We start from the raw sequence: 19,378 nt of genomic DNA, 5'->3' as shown, positions 1-19,378 counted from the left end.
AAAGGTCCAGTTCCACTTGATATGGCTTTGGGCATCGCCCAGAGAGGGTTAGGCAAGTTAGCACTGGCGTTTTTGCTGTAGCTTTTTTTAGGTGTCTTATTCTGTGTGTTTTACAAGAGAAAAATTAAAAAATAAAATCACAATTTAAACGTGTTAATGTCCAGCTCCATATGATGTTCATTCAGTTTCAGGTCGTTCGGTGTGCACCAGTTTGTCTCTGTGGTAATGTGCCGCGTGTGCAATGTCAGTGCGTCTCTGAATTTGCGGACGATAAAGGAACCTCCTCGGGATCATGGAAAGCGGTAATTGGGTTAGAGACAAGGGCAGGCTGTGGATGTGGAGCGTGTGGAAAGTCATTTGCCTTTATTCTGCTGAGAGCAGCTTCTGCCTGGGCCGAGTGACAGGCCAGCACAGCAGTGTCCCACTGACATCTGGACAATTACTTAAAAACCAGTCGAGAAGATTAAAACACGTGACCTACAGAAAGGTGAACGGAACACTTTCCGGATGTCTCTCTGTCGCCACGTTTCATCCTCCTGGCTGTTGTGTTGTGTTTTGGGGTTTTTTTTAAAGAAAAAAAAAATCATGTAGTTTTACAATAGTTTTTTTCTCTCCTATTTGCCAAAGTTGGTATAAAATTTATATGTGTTCCATGAGACGGTTTGACATTTCCAAATTGTCCAAAAAAAAAAAGTGTTCTTGAGGTTCTGCCATAGCAATGACTGTATGACATATATATGACATTCTGTTGCATTGTCGACATGAAAATGCACATTTTTCACAAGATGAAGACCATCTCTATCAGTTGATCTCTGCATTATCTTGATTCTGACAGATATATGTTTACTGCGTGCCATGAAATTTACCATATTACATCTGGCTCTCCCAACGTTCAGTACCCGTTCAGTGTGATTGGTTTGGCGCGTATGTTTATTACCGTTGCCTATGCGGCGGGAGGAATACTGTATTGCTATTGGTTATTGGTTGTATTATGGAGATTTGACAAAGCACTCGCACAAATTATATGACCAGATGAGGGCGCGATTGTTTTGAGGCCAGTCACGCGGCATCCGTCTTCAATACAGCACATCCTCAAGTGTCTTTCCTTAATGTAAAGCCTTAGCCATTACTTAATTATTATTATCATTATTATTAACAATATTTGAGAGGTTTTCAAAATGGCTTAACATAAAGTCTTAATGAGTGTACGCGTCAGTTAAAAACCGCAGCAGTGCTAAGCAGTTATTATTGCCGATTCTTTCAAATAGTACAGTTGTGTCAGTTTTATGCATACTAAACTAAAATAAGAGCTCATTGGAATTACACATATCAAGTCTGAGTTTTAACCTCAGACCGTTTGACTTTGACACTGTGAGATTTAGCTATTTAAAGTGTGGACATTTCTGTATGGAAATGTTCTCATCTGGAGATGTATGTGTTGTTTGTTGGCTTTGTTATTCTGTGGGGTCCGTTAAAACCCACAACCACACTGAGTAAACAATTCAGGGGAAACTGCAATTACCATATATACGGCTGGTTTCACTGCTTACAGTAGTTCATTTATCTTGAATCTTACAGTAATGTTCTGCCGCCTGGGAGTGACTACGGACAGTGAGTATGGGTCTGTTTGACATGGTTAACGTCACTAACGTTACATTCCACGAGCGCGATAAGGTCATTTTAAAAAAGTGTCACTAACGTCTTGTGTCAAAGAGCGAGGGAAAAAGTGGTAGTGCTTGCTCGAACTCCGCTGATAATGATTTAAGTATTTATGGCTTTTCCTAGAAACACGACAACGAGATCAAAGCATTAGGTCTATGAGTAATCAAATGCCTTGCTGTTAGTTGTAGTGTTGAAAGCATGTTGAACTATTTGAGTGTTGAATCACAAATGAAACGTAACTCACCTATCTCTTAACTACAACACTAAGAATGGTTACTGGTATCTCTCAAGCTTAACTGTTCTTTCGTCTGGAGAGCCAACGATTCCGGTAGTAATTACACTTCACCAGACCCACCCTTTCCTAATCCAAGTCGGGTGTTGCTAAATTTCAGCGAAGGATAGTGTCTAAATAAGTCACAGTCATCTATCTAATGAAACGGACCTCTAAGTAGTGGGTAAGTACCAAACTGAGACCGCGCAAGCGAACCACTTTACGATTCAGCCGCACTCAGCATCAAAACGTATCTACGCAGAAAACGGTCTGCAAGTGCAGGGAACAGCAGCCGGCTACGGAGCCTGCGCAGGGGATACGTTCTCTGACAACGCTGTCGTCATTGAGAGGTTCTCCAAGTGGTTGTACAAGAAAAGATAACTGAATCCATTACAAATACTTGTTGTGTGAATGGTTAACGCGAGGGCAAAGACAGCATTTGTACAGTCTCTTTCGTAAATATAAAAGATTCGTACATGATACGGGGTGAAGAGGATTCACGAGTCTGCATTGAAGACTAACGCAAGCAAGCGCTCCATCAACTTCGAAGCTAGGGATTTGGTGCTATCTCTAGCTAATGCATCGACTGAATTATTCGAGTGCGATAGATTGAGCGGCACCACCGAGACACTTTGAAATATATTCATTAAAGGGAAACGTGGACGATCGGCCCGACAGACATGGCAGCATTTCAACCAATGGACAAGATTCATTAGAGTACACGGATCTATCAGAATAATTTGCTATCTACATGTGACTAGATATTCGTCTGTCATTTAGCCAGCTACCTAGCTGGCTGGTTCCATCGCCTGGCGTTTGCACGGTGAGACCCAGAGTAACGGGATTTAAAGAGAGTGTTATTTTGGATTGTTCCGTCTTGTGATTTGATGTCTGGCAGAGTATCAATTTGTAACTAACCTTAGAGACGTTTGTACGGCTGGGGGTACGTGTTACCAACACACAGGTTATATGTAGGAGACACGACGCTGTAATAAATTAAGGCTCATACGCCTCTACTTTGGTGTAGGGCGCTACGCTAATAGTGTATGTACGACAAAGCAAAGCCTGCCTACAGAAACTGTAAAAGTGTCCTTAGCTAGGTATTCTTACTATAGATGTTATAAGTAACTTTAAATGTGTGTGACATGATGTTCACTACGTCTTAAATATATTTGTCACTGTCAAGGAAATGAACCAGTACGATGAGTTACTTAGACCTTGGTGTGATCCAAGTGATATCAGAAGCGGGATAGTAAGTTACGTATTTTACGTTAATCTAATCGACGGCAATCTTAACTAAATGGCATGGACGAGTAGCAAACTGGTTAGCTAATCCATGTTAGCCACCTTAGCTTCGCTTGCTTAATGCATTAAGTTGAAGAACACCGTTATGCCATTAGCATACTTGAATGAATACGCAGTAGCTACAGCTCTTGGAGTGTCGTCGTGTTGCTTATTAAAACAAATTTCGTGCTGTTTCCCGATACCCTGTTGGAAAGTCAGAGCTGAATGGCCGAGTGAAGACAGCTTTAGCGGACTATAGCGTACTGTTTCTGTAGAGGCTGTAGGGCTAATACCGTTAGCTGCCGCCCAAGACTCATTCGTAGCAGTTGGAAAGCCACATAGCGTGATTATTTATTCCTCTTTGGTCTGCAAAAATAGCTGTGTTTCAAAATCGAAGCGAAGTGCGGTTTATCACCAGCAACGGTTTTTACTGCCTTTCTAAGTTACGTTAAGATCAAATGGACCGGTAGCCTAAATTGGTATTCCAAAGCATTATGCGTATCACCCCTGTTAATGCGTGACCTCCACGCCTAAACGTTAGTCCAAGGCTTGCAAGAGGAGCGTGATTTTGACAAGACTATGGTGGCTTTATTATTGTTGTTATTATTAATTGACGTTAACTCGTATAACGGTCAGCACGAGCTTCCAAGACAGGGCAAAATGACGGCTGTATGTGATGCGCACAATACGGGCACAACTGTTATATTTCGCTAGTGCTCTACCTACTGCAGTTATTTGCTGACATGACCTCCCAGTCTCCGCACAGATGATGTCTCCTAAACTGTCATAACAGATTAGCGTCTAGAATAAGTTTTTGGGCGCTTCCTTTGCCGGTTAGTAGACCCTTTGGATGGTCTCTTGAACACCAAAACACCTTGCCCTCGGCCTCACCTTCTGTACATGCCAAGCTAAATGTGCGTTTAAGCAGTGAGCGGATACCTTGGCCCCAGCTAGCGAGAGAATACTAATTAGAAACCTCCGTAGAACAACTACTCAGAACCTCAGCACAGCAAGCACAGAGCGATCTCGGATAGGGAGGAAAAGCTAGGTATCAGGGGACACATCGTTGAAACCAGACTGTCATAAGACATGGTATGTTTTACTCACAGACCGCCTCTGTAGTGTTTGAGAATAATGAAGACTGTAATATGCTAATGGTCAAACACGTATTTTGTTTACGGGCAATGACATTCTTTCCCGAGATGATATTACAGTGTTTGTGAAGGACCAGTTCTTTTTTTTTTTTTTTAAATAGATTCAGACACGGGTGTCCCTTAGTCTACAAATAGACCACACATATACCAAGGTTATGTACATCTATCTAGCTGTCTATCTGTCTGTTGATACATGTATCTATCTATCTATCTATCTGTCGATCTATTTATGCACAACATATAAGTGTTGGAGTATGTTGGAGTCCTTGTGTTTAGCTGACCTGGTGTCAGTGCTGTGTTGTATGTGAGCTCTGTGAACTGAATCGTTTCTGTTCTCTGTGTGTCTCCGCAGGTAGGACGCAACAGAATGGCACCTCTCCTGGAAACAGCTCACAAACTGGGCTGGATCGTCCTCAAGTCCGTCTTACGCTTCACCTTCATGTTTTTCAATAACTGTGTCGCCATCCCTTCCTACTGCCTCTACCTGATCCTGCTGCAGCCGCTGAGGATACTGGACAGCAGAACATTCTGGCACATTGAGGGGATTATGTTTAAGTGGCTGTTAGCCATGGTCGCATCCTGGGGATGGGTCGCAGGCTACACAGGTGAAACAAACTTGTTTTGTTTTTGTTTTTGTTTTACCCTGGAATCTTACAGCTATGCACAATTCAGGTGTCTCCCTGCTCTTACACCCCTGATTCAGCTCATCATGAGGTTTGAACATTAGCTGATGAGTTGAATCCTGTGTGTTAGGACAGAGAGAGAGAGAGATCTAAAATGCCTGGTCCAGCAGGTCTCTGGGGCACAGATTGGGAAACAATGATATAACAAATAGGCGTTGAGTTTGGTCAGATTGGAAACTCTGTGTTTGCCTTTTGTGTTACACGGTCTTTCCCGAAAATTGTAGTAGAAAAGGCTCTGATTGGATTAAACTATATGCATCTCTCATGCTGTACTACTGTTGATTACATACAAAATGCCTTTTGTATGTAATCAATGATCAGCTGATCTCTGTCGTTCCTGTCTCCTGCCTCTGTCTGCATGAAGACCAAACTCAGAGTTACAGCAGGACTCAGAGGAGAGAACTGGTGCCGGACCAGTCAGGGGCGTTTGTCCGTCCATGTCTTGGGGAATCCCAGAAAGTTTCATAGGTTAGCCCCAGTGAAGCCCAAGTCGTCCTGTTTGCCATTGTCAACCAATCACTGAGTTATTGATCAGAGCGCTGCTTCCCAATCGGTCTCCAAGGCCCCGCCACCCACTCAGCATTTTTCCTGTGAGATAAGCACCCCTGTGCCTGATTGGATCAGTCCGGACCCTGTTGGGTTGAGTGGGGTTTGGGTCTGTGGCTGGATTGACGTGTAAACAGTGAGAACTGAGAGGATGAGTGGAGTCAGATGTGATGATGTTAGTGAAATGATACAAAGGGCATGTGAAGCAGTTTGTTTTTTTCCCCGTCAGTAGTGTTTTTCATCAGCGTTCAAACTAAAACAACATTTTGATAAGAGTTAGTGGTTTCATTTTAGTAGAATTGCGGGTTTTTGTTTTTTTTTTCCTTTGCTTTTTTTTGTTTTTTTTTTGATTGCTTGATGTGTCATGATAGCTTCTGATTAAGTTCCCAGTAAACTAGCTAAACTTTTGCTAATTAATGTGGAGCTTTGAGAAGCCCAATCTCCAGAACTGTCAGAAGAGAGCGGTTCAAACTGAAATGAATGGTTCAAAGTGAAATGAATGGTTCAAAGACAGCAGCATTGGCACAAGTTCAGAGTGTCTCAGCGTTTTTTTTGTGTTGAAATCAGCTTCTGTGCCCGTGAAACGTCTCAGACACGGACGTAACAGTCAAACACAGGCAGCACTTTCACGTAAACGGAAATTCAGCGGTCAAAGGTCAGAGGGCACTGATTAGGGGAGCGGCTTCCCAGATTCTGTCTGTTCCGTGTTGCTGACTGACTGACGCCGCGGTCGAGAAAGCGACTCTTTGACATGCGGTGTTTGGTTACACTTAGCCGCGTACAAAATGCTTACAAATTAGGATGTGTCATGCGCTAACAGAAACAAGGCCCATGTATAAATAATTCAGTAAGATCGTCCTATGGAGCACCTGTGCTTGTGTGTGCTGAACCTGAAGAATGTGTGCATCCAAGACTCCGCACTCTCTCTGAGCTCTTCAGAAAGGTCGCTGGGGGAGTGGTGTGTATTTCACGCAGCAGGATTTTACAGTGAGCCAAATGACTGGGGACAAAAGTCAAAACATTGCTAATTGACAGTCTTTGACTTTTGGCTCAAGTCGCCTGGCTAAGTCCTGGTGTACTAGTCCTCTGTTTTTGCGTGTGCGTCTCCTGCAGAAACACTCTGCTCTCCTCAGATTCAGTCGGTTTATGTAAATGAACTAAATTGTATTGTGGCTGGAGGCTTTTTGTGATTAAGTTCTCTTATGAACTGTTTGCACATTCGCTGGTGCTTTTCTGAAGTATCTGCTGACTAAACTGAGTTCTGTCTCGTCACTGGTAGACATTACAGGACTGAGGGTTCTCTAAACAGGGAACGGATTACGGGACTGAGGGTTCTCTAAACAGGGAACAGATTACGGGACTGAGGGTTCTCTAAACAGGGAACAGATTACGGGACTGAGGGTTCTCTAAATAGGGAACAGATTACGGGACTGAGGGTTCTCTGAACAGGGAACAGATTACGGGACTGAGGGTTCTCTGAACAGGGAACAGATTACGGGACTGAGGGTTCTCTGAACAGGGAACAGATTACGGGACTGAGGGTTCTCTAAACAGGGAACAGATTATGGGACTGAGGGTTCTCTAAACAGGGAACAGATTACGGGACTGAGGGTTCTCTAAACAGGGAACAGATTACGGGACTGAGGGTTCTCTAAATAGGGAACAGATTACGGGACTGAGGGTTCTCTGAACAGGGAACAGATTACGGGACTGAGGGTTCTCTGAACAGGGAACAGATTACGGGACTGAGGGTTCTCTGAACAGGGAACAGATTACGGGACTGAGGGTTCTCTAAACAGGGAACAGATTATGGGACTGAGGGTTCTCTAAACAGGGAACACACCGGTCATTCGTTCTCCGCAGAGCAAGTATTGTTTACTTTCCTAGATCACACTGGAATCCACCGCTGTTTACTTTCCTAGATCACAATGGAATCCACATCTGTTTGTTTTTCTGGAGCACACTGCAATCTATCATTGTTTATTTTTCTGATGCATCCTGGAATTTATTTCTGTTTGGAGTTTTTGGGCCCTGAGGTGACGGGAGTGAGTATGAATCTCTCCTCTGTGGTGACGCGTATGGAAACTACCTGGCAAGCGTGTGAACAACTGGTTTGACCAGGTTTTACAAGCACCTCAGATTATTCTAACGGTTGAAAAGAAATGTTGTCAGATGTGTAAGGTAAAACCCGCGCCGTCATGAGCAGTATTTGACGTGAACTGATGTTGAAAAGCAGCGCTTAAGATGATGTCGTCTTGGTGCAAATGGACAGAATAAAGACTTTTCTCAGTGACCTGTGAGTGAGGCGGGGCAGATGTATGAGGTCTGTTTGACTGGAGCCCTTAGGACAGTGCCTGGGGGTGATTTGCATATGAAACTGTTGCTCTCACATGTTTGTGAAGTGGTGTTAGTGATGTCAGTGCGGGATAGAGCAGAGTTTGTATCTCAAATCCATTTGAAATGCTTTCTTGGTGTGTGTTCACCAAGCTCAGTTTCAAACCTCAGGCTACAGGAAGTGCTGTTTTTGATTTTTATGTCGTTTCGTTAATTCATTTACGTTGTGTGAGGTAAAAATAGAATAGGTCGGGTGACGTTTGGCAGAACTGTTGAATTCCTTGCTGCGAGAGGCGTTTTCAGTGACTCGGTCTCAGGTTATGCTGTTCTGTCCGGGTTCTGCCACGGTCGTCTCTCTTGGGTTTGCTCTCGTTCCACACTCTGCCCGGTTCTGGACTTTAAAACTTTAAAACAGACTTTTGCCCTCTCCTGCTCTGGGGTGGTGTCCTAACATGGATGTGACGAGTAACGGCAAAATGAGCAGACAAATCGCAGCTGGAGAGGACTCTGTGTGTGTGTGTGTGTGTGTGTGTGTGTGTGTGTGTGTGTGTGTGTGTGTGTGTGTGTGTGTGTGGAGGGGGGGGTGGGGTCATCTATCTGGTCTTTATATGGGAGGTCTTGATGAATTGGTGTAATCAGTTAGTATATCATTATATATATTTGTTATATGTACACACACACACATCACACCCAATGTATGTATAAGATGATAAATATCATTATATACACACAGTGGAAGTGAATGTTCTCAGTGTAAAGATTCAAATGAAAGTTCAAATGAGTAACTTTAATCGAGACAGCCAGAAAACAAGTATAGTTGAAGAAAAGGATGAACCGCACAGTGCTGCTGGACCAAGTGGAGAAACGGAGAGGAATATCACTGAATATCTCCTCATACACCTAAAACACTGAACATCTCCTCATACACCTAAAACACTGAACATCTCCTCATACACCTAAAACACTGAACATCTCCTCATACACCTAAAACACTGAATATCTCCTCATATACCTAAAACACTAAATATCTCCTCATACACCTAAGACACTAAATATCTCCTCATACACCTAAGACACTGAACATCTCCTCATACACCTAAAACACTAAATATCTCCTCACGCACCTAAAACACTGAACATCTCCTCATACACCTAAGACACTGAACATCTCCTCATACACCTAAAACACTAAATATCTCCTCACGCACCTAAAACACTGAACATCTCCTCATATACCTAAAACACTGAACATCTCCTCATACACCTAAGACACTAAACATCTCCTCATATACCTAAGACACTAAACATCTCATACACCTAAGACACTAAACATCTCCTCATATACCTAAAACTCTAAACATCTCCTCATATACCTAAAACACTGAACATCTCCTCATACACCTAAAACACTGAACATCTCCTCACACACCTAAGACACTGAATATCTCCTCACACACCTAAGACACTGAATATCTCCTCATACACCTAAGACACTGAATATCTCCTCATACACCTAAGACACTGAATATCTCCTCATACACCTAAAACACTAAATGTCTCCTCACACACCTAAGACACTGAATATCTCCTCATACACCTAAGACACTGAATATCTCCTTATACACCTAAAACACTGAATATCTCCTCATACACCTAAAACACTGAACATCTCCTCATACACCTAAGACACTAAACATCTCCTCATACACCTAAGACACTAAACATCTCCTCATACACCTAAAACACTGAATATCTCCTCATACACCTAAGACACTAAACATCTCCTCATACACCTAAGACACTGAATATCTCCTCATACACCTAAAACACTGAATATCTCCTCATACACCTAAGACACTGAATATCTCTTCATACACCTAAGACATGTAATCAGTGCCAGAGAATGAACCAGTTTAAATAATGCAGGTCTGTTTGGAGGGATTAAAGATCGCCGGCATGTTTTGGCTTGTAGACACGGCATGAAGACATTGCCCAAAAAAGATATTAAAAAAAAAAAGAGCTATGTTGCTACGTAACAGACCTTGTGTGGCTGAAAAGAAAGTGCAAGCCTATTTTTCTGAGTCTGAAAAGTCCGTCAGTCATTTTAAACGCAAGTCCTTCAGTAAGTTTAGACGCAAGTCCTTCAGTCAGTTTAAATGTAAGTCTGTTAGTCAGTTTAAACGTAAGTCTGTTAGTCATTTTTAGCCTAAGTCCTTCAGTTGTATTAAACGTAAGTCACTCATTTCAACCCAGTAACAACTCACTCTCCTCATATATTTAGGAAAAACGTAATGAATGAATTATTAGTATTGTGATGACTAGAGGAAGCTTTTGCTGATTTGTCACATCCTGGCTGTTTATAATCCTAATTTTCCACGGTGCATTTGAAGCGGCCCTAGCCTAGGCTAATTACCTGGCCGGACTTCAGCGACTTCAAATAATCATTTTTTTTCTGATTAAGTAATAATGGCCATAAAAGGCAAATAAAATGTTACTATAAATCGAAATTAAAAAAATGAAGTTGTTCCCATTCACACCTTTATTTAGAAAAAAAACAGAACAACAAAGTCACTGTTTATAGGCTACCCCCCCCCCCCATCCGTTACCTCATTGTTCGTTGCAGTGTTTCACTGTAGACATCGTCATATGCCAACTCGATAGAATCAGCCAACCCCCTTTCGCACAGTACACAAGGTTGGAAGTTTTTGTGGGGTTTGTCTGTGTGTGTGTGTGTGTGTGTGTGTGTGTGTGTGTGTGTGTGTGAGTGTGTGTGTGTGTGTGTGTGTTGTGTGTGTGTGTGTGTGTGAGTGTGAGTGTGAGTGTGTGAGAGTTTGAGAGTGTGAGTGAGTGTGTGAGTGTGAGTGTGTGAGTGTGAGTGTGTGAGTGTGAGTGTGTGAGTGTGTGAGTGTGAGTGTGTGAGTGTGAGTGTGTGAGTGTGAGTGTGTGAGTGTGAGTGTGAGAGTGAGAGTGAGAGTGAGAGTGTGAGAGTGAGAGTGTGTGAGTGTGAGTGTGAGTGTGAGAGTGTGAGTGTGAGAGTGTGGGTGTGTGTGCGTGTGTTTCTTAATTCGTCTTGCCTGGCCAACCAGAAGCTGAACCGGGGCCTTTTGCTCTCTCTCAGAATGAGGTCCACGCCTCAGCTCTGGTGAAGGTAACGGCTGGCACTTTTCATTGGTCCGTCTTAATCCAGACATCCAACCAGAGGCTCATTTCCATCTCCTGTCTCATATTCAGTAGGTCATGGTGACTACTGTGGATCAGTTTTCAAACATGACCCCCTCCCCTTTTCCTGAGATCATCTCCACCTGTTGGCATTTAACCATGCCACACCCTGCTGAGTGAGGTTTCCACAGTGAAGATGAAGGCCAGTCCTTGACCTGTGAACGATAGTTGGACCGTGTCATTTGAGATGATTGGTTTGGAGGAAAAACTCATGTTTCCCACTGTATCTGTCATCTGTAATGTGTCTAGTGTGGGAAAGGTGCCCTTGACTAAAGCATGACTGTGGTGTGGTTTTTGAGTGTGCTGGAGTGGGGGGGGGGGGGCACTCTAGCAGATCTGGAGCAGGATGTGTCGTGGGATTCTGGTTCTGGGAATGTAAACTCCCTGACTTGGTGCGGACGAGGTTGAGTATTCTCGCGGGTCATTCACTGTTCCTAGGATACTGGGAGAGAAGCTCGCCTTAAACCACAGTGAGAGCAGAGCTGCCCCCCCCCACCCCCCCAAACCTCCCTCTCTCGCTCCCAAACACCCCCCCCCCCCCCAAAACCTCCCTCGCTTCCTGTCTGTTTGGAGGGGAGAGAAAATTGTTGAAATGTTTCCCCAGTTTGGGAGAAATATGCAGATTCATGTTTACACATAGTGCTGTTACTGAGCATGTGTGGTGTACAGATCCACTGTGTGCAATGGTGCTGAACTGTTCCCTAGAGGGAGGGTGAGTGTGTGTGTGTTTGTGTGTTTGCGTGTGTGTGTTTTCTCCACCGGAAACCCAGAGAGAGTCGCTTAACCCTCACTGGTAGCAGATGATGATGCAACACCAGTATGTGTGTGTGTGTTTTGGAGATCTGGGATGTGCTTCTGCATTTCCAGTCAAACTGTCTCCGAGTCGCAGTTTCACCCGACACTGTATGAAATCATGGGGAACGAATCAACCTTTTAGGGAGTTTGTCCAGACAGAAATCCTTTGATGGACATTGAGCGAATGATGTCTAATTGTTGGCTGAATTCCCACAGTGCTAAATTATTTCCCTGTCCCTGTTTCCCAAGTCTCCACAGAATTTGCGTTTGCCGTTTAAATGAGTCTTACGTTAGGGCAGGACAAACGGAGGAAGGAAACCAGCCCTCACCCTCTGTGACTGTGAGTTTATACTGCGGTTAGACCCCACTGACCATGGCTGAGCACTGCGGCGAGACCCCACTGACCATGGCTGAGCACTGCGGTTAGACCCCACTGACCGTGGCTGAGCACTGCGGTTAGACCCCACTGACCGTGGCTGAGCACTGCGGTTAGACCCCACTGACCGTGGCTGAGCACTGCGGCGAGACTCCACTGGCTGTGCTGGTCGCACCGACCGCGCTGGGCGTCAGGCGTTCGTCTCAGGGCCCAGCAGGTTTCGTTGAGGTCGACGGCTGACGAACACGTAGCGTTGTCGGTGTTGACGGCTGTTCCTCTCAGACGTTTAACTCGTTCAGTTTGTTCTCCTCGCTCAGGCTTCCCTCTCTCACAGTGTGACTGTGGAAATGACTTAATGGCTTTTAAAATAGACTGAGAGAGGCACTGCAGGACTGGAGCAGATCTCTCTCTCTCTCTCTCTCTCTCTCTCTCTCTCTCCCTCTCTCTCTCTGTATATAAGTCCATTACGAAATGCTTTTTTTTTTTTTTTGCATTGTCACATGAGAGTGATGTGTAAGGACATGGCCAGCTGCAGTCCAAAACCTCACATGACACCTGGAGAGCCAGGACTGATCTGTCAGTCAGGATGGGGGGTGGGTGGGTGGAGGGGAGGTGTCGCGTGTCCTTTCACACAGTTGTCATCATATTTTTGGGGTGGGGGTAGGGGGTGGGGGTGTACATGAAGGCGGTCCCTCCTCAGTCATACATGAAGCCACTTGTTCCATTTCCAGTTCTCCACAGCGAGTCACAGAGTCCTGTTGAGCGACATGACATGCTTTACATAGAGCAGTGTTTACCATGCTGCTCGCCTGACAGGGGGGCTCCGGTCCTCGCTCCGCTACGGGAGGCAAGCGTGTGACACAGCTCTGATGGGGAAGGTGAACCCGCCGTGTAGGACAGCCCTCTGTGTTCTGTAGTATCTGTTTTAATAAAGGCATCGCAACAGTCAGTCTGCAGGGCTGAAAGTGACAGGGGAGACATGCATGGTAACAGGGCTGAAAGTGACAGGGTAGACATGCCTGTAACAGGACTGATAGTGACAGGGGGGACACGCATGGTAACAGGAGTGAAAGTGACAGGGGAGACATGCCTGTAACAGGACTGATAGTGACAGGGGGGACACGCATGGTAACAGGACTGAAAGTGACAGGGGAGACATGCCTGTAACAGGATTGAGAGTGACAGGGGAAACATGCCTGTAACAGGACTGAGAGTGACAGGGGGGACATGCATGGTAACAGGAGTGAAAGTGACAGGGGAGACATGCCTGTAACAGGACTGAGAGTGACAGGGGAAACATGCCTGTAACAGGAGCGAAAGTGACAGGGGAGACATGCATGGTAACAGTGTGGCTTTTGGTCCTGTATGGACGATCGCGGTGTCCCTAAACAGTGACTGGACTGTTCTGGTCATTCTGTGTGATTGGAAAGAGGGCCAGGAATTATTGTTTCACAGCACCTGACTCACCTGGCAACAGGCTCCCTAGGGTTTCTCGCATGATCTGAGATAAACACTTTAATTAAGTTTCACATGCCCCTGCATACACTTAACTCAGACTGAAGGTCATCTGAGAACATGGACGCTGTATGCCTGTTTCAGGTCTCCGCTGTCTGTCGCTCGTGACGGGGACCCCTTTGGTAAACTGACTGAGCTGACTCCATTTCTCCATCCTCACGCAGCGTCTGTCCTGGGCTGACTGACCGGATTAACATATTGATTGCGCACGAAGAAACGGCCGACAATGTTTGTTCGGAGTTGTAGGGTCAGTTTGACAACATTTCATGTTTGTTTTGCTCTGTTTGAAGTTGGAAAATTTCCTCACTCTTACAGAACAAGCGTCTTTTGAGAGTGCAGGAAAAAAGGCGAGTTGAGTTCTGGTGAATTTCCTGACACCCAGACAAATCCTCTTTGTCAGCAGGATATCAGGCAGAGGAAATGGTTTCTCAGATGTTTTTCACCCTGTCCTGTGCCCCCATGTCAGCTCAGGACATAAGAGATACCAGTCCCACCCTTGGTAAGAGATACCAGTCCCACCCCGGGTAACGCACTGGAAAACAGAACCAGTGTCTTACAGATTCTCAGACAGCAGTTCTGGGAGTGACAGAGCAGGAGAAGACAGAGGCGACACCACCCATTGTAAAACCAGAACTCCCAGTAAAGGTCTGGTATGGTTAGGCTGGATGGTGATTTCCAGCGGGGTCCGACGTGACAGCTGGTTAACAGTGAAGCAGCAGCGTGTGTCTGGACTGGTGCTGAACTCCAGTCTGTTCATTCAGCCGTAACGTTCCTTCTCTAAAGAGACGAGACCGTGAGAGTGTCTCGGCCTGGTAGAGACGCGATACAGTCTGAAAACACGGCCGGAAAGTCCAGACTGAAATGTTCTCTGGGTCGGCACGTTTAGATGCACACCGTGTTGTCGTGCCTCGTCTAAAAGTCTGCGTTGCTGTGTGTGGAGTTTGCTCCTGGTGATGCGGCTGAGGGCTCTGCCAGCGAACGATGATAGTGATGCACGTAATTTACATGTCGTTACTTTGTTTGGAAAATGAATAGCCTGTTATGACTGACAGGTTATTACTGTAGAGGCTCCTCTGGCCATTAATACAGGTAATGCAGTTAAGCTTTATCTCAGCAGAGTTCCTCATTCCTCAGCCTTCCCGTTTCTCCTGTCTTCTCCAGGGTCATCATGTCATAACCATAAGGTCATTGAATATGTGTGTGATAATGTTATCTCAACGTTATCTGAACGTTATCTGCTGTCAGACATCCTTTTTTATGGTTGTGATCAGTGACTCATTGAATATCCTCAAAAAGAAACAAAGCCAAAAAAAAAGGCTGACAGTTTACATAGAGAAACTGGTGCTGGGTGTGAACTGCTTCTCCATGACCTGCACTATTCCTAGTGTTGACTGGCAGCTCAGAGTGTGGAGATTTCCGTGTGCCACCCCAAAATCTTCCCTGGGCCGTCAGCCCTGTCTCCAGTCTTCCCTGGGCCGTCAGCCCTGTCTCCAGTCTTCCCTGTCTCCAGTCTTCCCTGTCCCCAGTCAGCCCTGTCCCCAGTCAGCCCTGTCCCCAGTCAGTCCTGTCTCCGGTCTTCCCTGGGCCGTCAGCCCCGTCTCTGGTGTTCCGCAGTGAGCAGATTATGTCTAATCAATATCACAGTGGGGTCATTACCAACAGTAAACAGTTACGAAACCCAGAAGAGCACGAGACAGAAACCGTACCTCTGTGAAGGCTCATGTCTTACACCTGGATTAAACCTAGTCTGGTCTGAGTCGCAGGGAAAAACCTCTATTCAAACGCACAGCTAAAGCACAGGACGTGACTTAATCCTAATCTGGGAATTTGGCTCAAAAGTCTTCAGAAAAAGACCTGTGGCCTAATTCAGAGGGGGGGGGGGGGATGACACAAGACGCTGTTTTTGCTCAAACTTTCCCCTGCTTTATCAGGAGGAAAAATATGTGCTCTGTTAATGCACTTGGGCAGTGTGGGAGGCTCTGATTTGAGCCAAGGTATTTCAGTGAACAGCCAATGCTGGAGCTGGGTCTTAGTCTGGGTCTCGGTTATGTTCTCCGTTATTCGCCTGTTTCGGGGGGCGAATGTTCTCAACGTTCGGGTACTTGAAAATAAGGGTATTGATTATTAACGCTGCCGTCAACACAGTTCTCTGATATCCAGCACTGAGTCGTTTACTCCCGTGAATAAAACCTCCCTGTAAACGTGGCATCACGCCCGTTATTCTCGTAGCTGAAGTTGTTCTGAGGTCACATTTGGGGGTTTTTAACGTAAATGTCAAACAAAACGTACTCATCCCAGACTCATTGCCTATAAGTCGCTGGTGCCGTCACTGAGGTCAGGTGTTGAATATTCAACACCTTGCGGGGGAGGGGGGGGGGGGGGGTTTGCACATTGCGATGTTTTGCCATATGAAGGGACGGCTGACTGTGGCCTCTGACATTTGCATTGCGGAGAGAACATGGGTTGAACCCAACATGTTGGGCGCGATGGGGAACACAGTAGTTTGCGTGAGCTGAACTGGCCTTTCAGTAGGTTTATGTGTTTGCTTTTCTTCACCACATTGAATAGTCAAACCCATCACGCCGTTTGGGAGCTTGACCGTGTTACCTTTGAGGACTCTCTCATCAGGTTTTCACATTACCACTGTCTCCAACTTAGAGTTCAGAGCATCAGTGTTTCACGTTTGGCAAGGTGAGCAGTTCTATGAAAATTTATTTCAATATGCAAATCATTTGACAGATGGGATGATGGTGGAGCTGCCATTCAACCTTTGACACACTTCTGGGCTTCCAGTCAGCTCGTTTTGTCAGGTTGTTCAAAAGCCCTTTTACTGCCAGATACCACATCTTTAAAGCACACTGTCCACGCGTATTGAATAAGCCCGTTACTGAGTGACTAGGCTGTGAAGCAGCGTTGTGAAGCGGCACAAAGGAGACAGTGTATAGTCTGAGAGCGTAGGTTTTGACATGAGTTACGACTTTTCCTTCGGTGTTTGTCGATACCTCAGGCTGTTTTTGATTGGTGTCAGATTTAATACCGACCTGCAACGTGCTGACGCGGTTAACGGTTGATGAACCGTTAACTGTCGTAACTGTGGCGACAGTTACGTTCTGATTGAATTATTTTTAACCGTCTAATGGTTGGGGGAAGAAACACCGGAGGCCTATCACTCGAGAGCGGAGGGTTTTCCGAGCGACACACAGCCGCGTGTATTCCGTTCTTGTTTCGTTCTGAAAAAGAGCGGTGTGATTTTGCTGTTTGTTTTTAAGACAGGATGTAAAGCCGCCTTGGCCCTGACGGTGCATTTATGTGTTGACAAAATATCAGAATTTAAACAACGTGAAACATTGGTACATGTCAGTCTACTGACGTAATGTATAGGAGCGTCATGTGGACGGTCTGGTTACACGGAGGCATCTGTCACAGTGGCGTTATATATATATCAGTGAGACTAGAATTCCTCATTTAGCCAAACAGTCTTTAATGCCGCGTGACCTGTCCAGCCGGGCCTCTTCCCTGTGCGCTCTTATTCAGCACTGGAGTTACACCTTTCAGTCCGGTCTGTTTCAAATTCAGAGGTCAGACGTCCCCCTCTCTGCTGGGTGACTGGTCTTTTCTGTACGCTTCCGTGCCCTCGAGTCAGTTACTGGATGTCACTTGTCCTTCTGCCGGCTGTTGTGAGTTGAGTTTAACTGAGGTAGACGGTTAACCGCTCGAGATGCCAAACGCAGTACCTCTCCGTGTTAGGAGCTAGGAGAAGCCAGACGTGTTTGTGTGTTTGGTTGAATTAAGATGCTTTTTCAGGCACAGTACGGGTTTCTGTCTCGTCAGTAGAGAACTCCTGGCATCAGATATAATCCCGCGGAGGGAACCTTTCGGAATCTCTTAAATACAATCTGGGAGCAGACAGTTTACTACCAGTCTAAGTGAATAGTTTTAAAGGGCATGTCCACTGGATTCAGCCTCAGTTCTCAGTGCTGCCAACCTATTACCCACATATTACTGAAAAGACTGAGTATTATTGATACTGAGTATTTACTGATTTGTTTTGATTCTTTTGTTTTCTTTTGTTCTGTTAAGTTTCTCAGTTGTCATCTCCACACTACAAATGTGGAAACTACAGTAGGTCTGTAATGACAAACCAGAAGAGGAGCGGACTTGCACGTCATTTTAAGAGACTTTGTGGTCTAGGGGTCAGCTGGTGTGTTTCTGTTCCAGATTTTTCCAAACCGTGTGAGATTAACCAATCAGTGACGCTCATTCCGTCTCGTAAAATCTCTGTTGTCCCTCCAGTCTGGGGCTCTTGGACACACTGCAGAGAAAAGCAGGATCAGAAGCATGACTGGCGTTTTGGAGTGTTGGAGGCATTGTGTGTGTGTGTGTGTGTGTGTGTGTGTGTGTGTGTGTGTGTGTGTGTGTGTGTGTGTGTGTGTCTGTGTGTGTGTCTATGTGTGTGTGTGTGTGTGTGTGTGTGTGTGTGTGTGTGTGTGTGTTGTATGTATGTGTGTGTGTTGTATGTATGTGTCTGTGTGTATGTGTGTGTGTTTGTATGTGTGTGTGTGTGTTTTTGTATGTGTGTATGTGTGTGTTTTTGTGTGTGTGTGTGTGTGTGTGTGTGTGTGTGTGTGTGAATGAAGTTTCTCTACACTCCTGAGGTCCGTACAGGTGACGTGTGAGCTTTAACAGACGGCAGAATCACAGATAGAGGCGTGTGCACACGCGTGTGCTGAGAGTGTGAGAGCAGTGTGAGACGGGAGAGGTGTGTGGAGACAGAGAGCTGGTATTTTAAGAGCCTCACAGATGCTGTGTTTAACAGCTGACTGTCACCCTCTCAGTCTAAAGCAGGAGTATGTTTGTGTGAGAAATGAATAACGGTGCCCTGCTGACAGAGTGGATCATTAACGCTGGGACGGGGCTCTCTCTCTCTCTCTGTTTGTTTGTCTGTTTGTTTGTTTGTTTGTTTGTCTGTGGCAGTGACGGAATGGGGTGACGACGTGAGGCCGATCTCTGAGGATGAAGCCATGATCATCGTTAATCACCAGTCCACTGGAGACGTGTGCACGCTCATGATGTGTTTACAGGACAAAGGCACGGTAAGGCACAGACAGCCAATCAGAACACAGACAACCAATCATCAAAACACAGACAGCCAATCAGAACACAGACAACCAATCATCAAAACACAGACAGCCAATCAGAGCACAGACAGCCAATCAGAGCACAGACAACCAATCAGAGCACAGACAACCAATCAAAACACAGACAGCCAATCAAAACACACGCTTTCATTCTCACTGGGTTCTCTGAACTCGGATCACACACACACAGGACTTTTCAATGGTTCTTGATTTCTTTTCAAACAGCTCGATAAGTGTTCAGTTACGTTACCGAGCGCTGTGCTCGCCGGCGTAAACCTGAGACGGGTCCTCAAGCCCCTGTCACTGAAATGACCAGATCAGCTGATCTACTGCAGATCAGTGAAGAGTTCAGCTTTACAGACGGGTCACAGCCGGGTCCACCACAATGCTCTGTGATTCAC

At 45.5% G+C, this 19,378-nt stretch overlaps 1 protein-coding gene across 2 annotated transcripts in view; it reads left to right on the top strand.

The window, feature by feature from the left end:
- Positions 1-2,228: 2,228 nt before the first annotated feature.
- lpgat1 (lysophosphatidylglycerol acyltransferase 1) overlaps positions 2,229-19,378 on the top strand; it is a 40,646-nt gene continuing 23,496 nt past the window's right edge. For both annotated transcript variants that reach the window (XM_030782103.1, XM_030782104.1), the window contains exons 1-3: positions 2,229-2,756; positions 4,724-4,976; positions 18,814-18,932. In XM_030782103.1, coding sequence (XP_030637963.1) covers positions 4,739-4,976; positions 18,814-18,932 — 357 coding nt within the window. In that variant the 5' untranslated portion in view covers positions 2,229-2,756; positions 4,724-4,738. The remainder of the gene's footprint in view (positions 2,757-4,723; positions 4,977-18,813; positions 18,933-19,378) is intronic.

This window comes from Chanos chanos, chromosome 8 (assembly GCF_902362185.1).
Source record: "Chanos chanos chromosome 8, fChaCha1.1, whole genome shotgun sequence".
In the NCBI taxonomy this organism is placed as follows: Eukaryota; Metazoa; Chordata; class Actinopteri; order Gonorynchiformes; family Chanidae; genus Chanos; species Chanos chanos.
The sequence above is the reverse complement of the archived record's forward strand: the minus strand, read 5'-3'. Positions and strand labels throughout refer to the sequence as shown.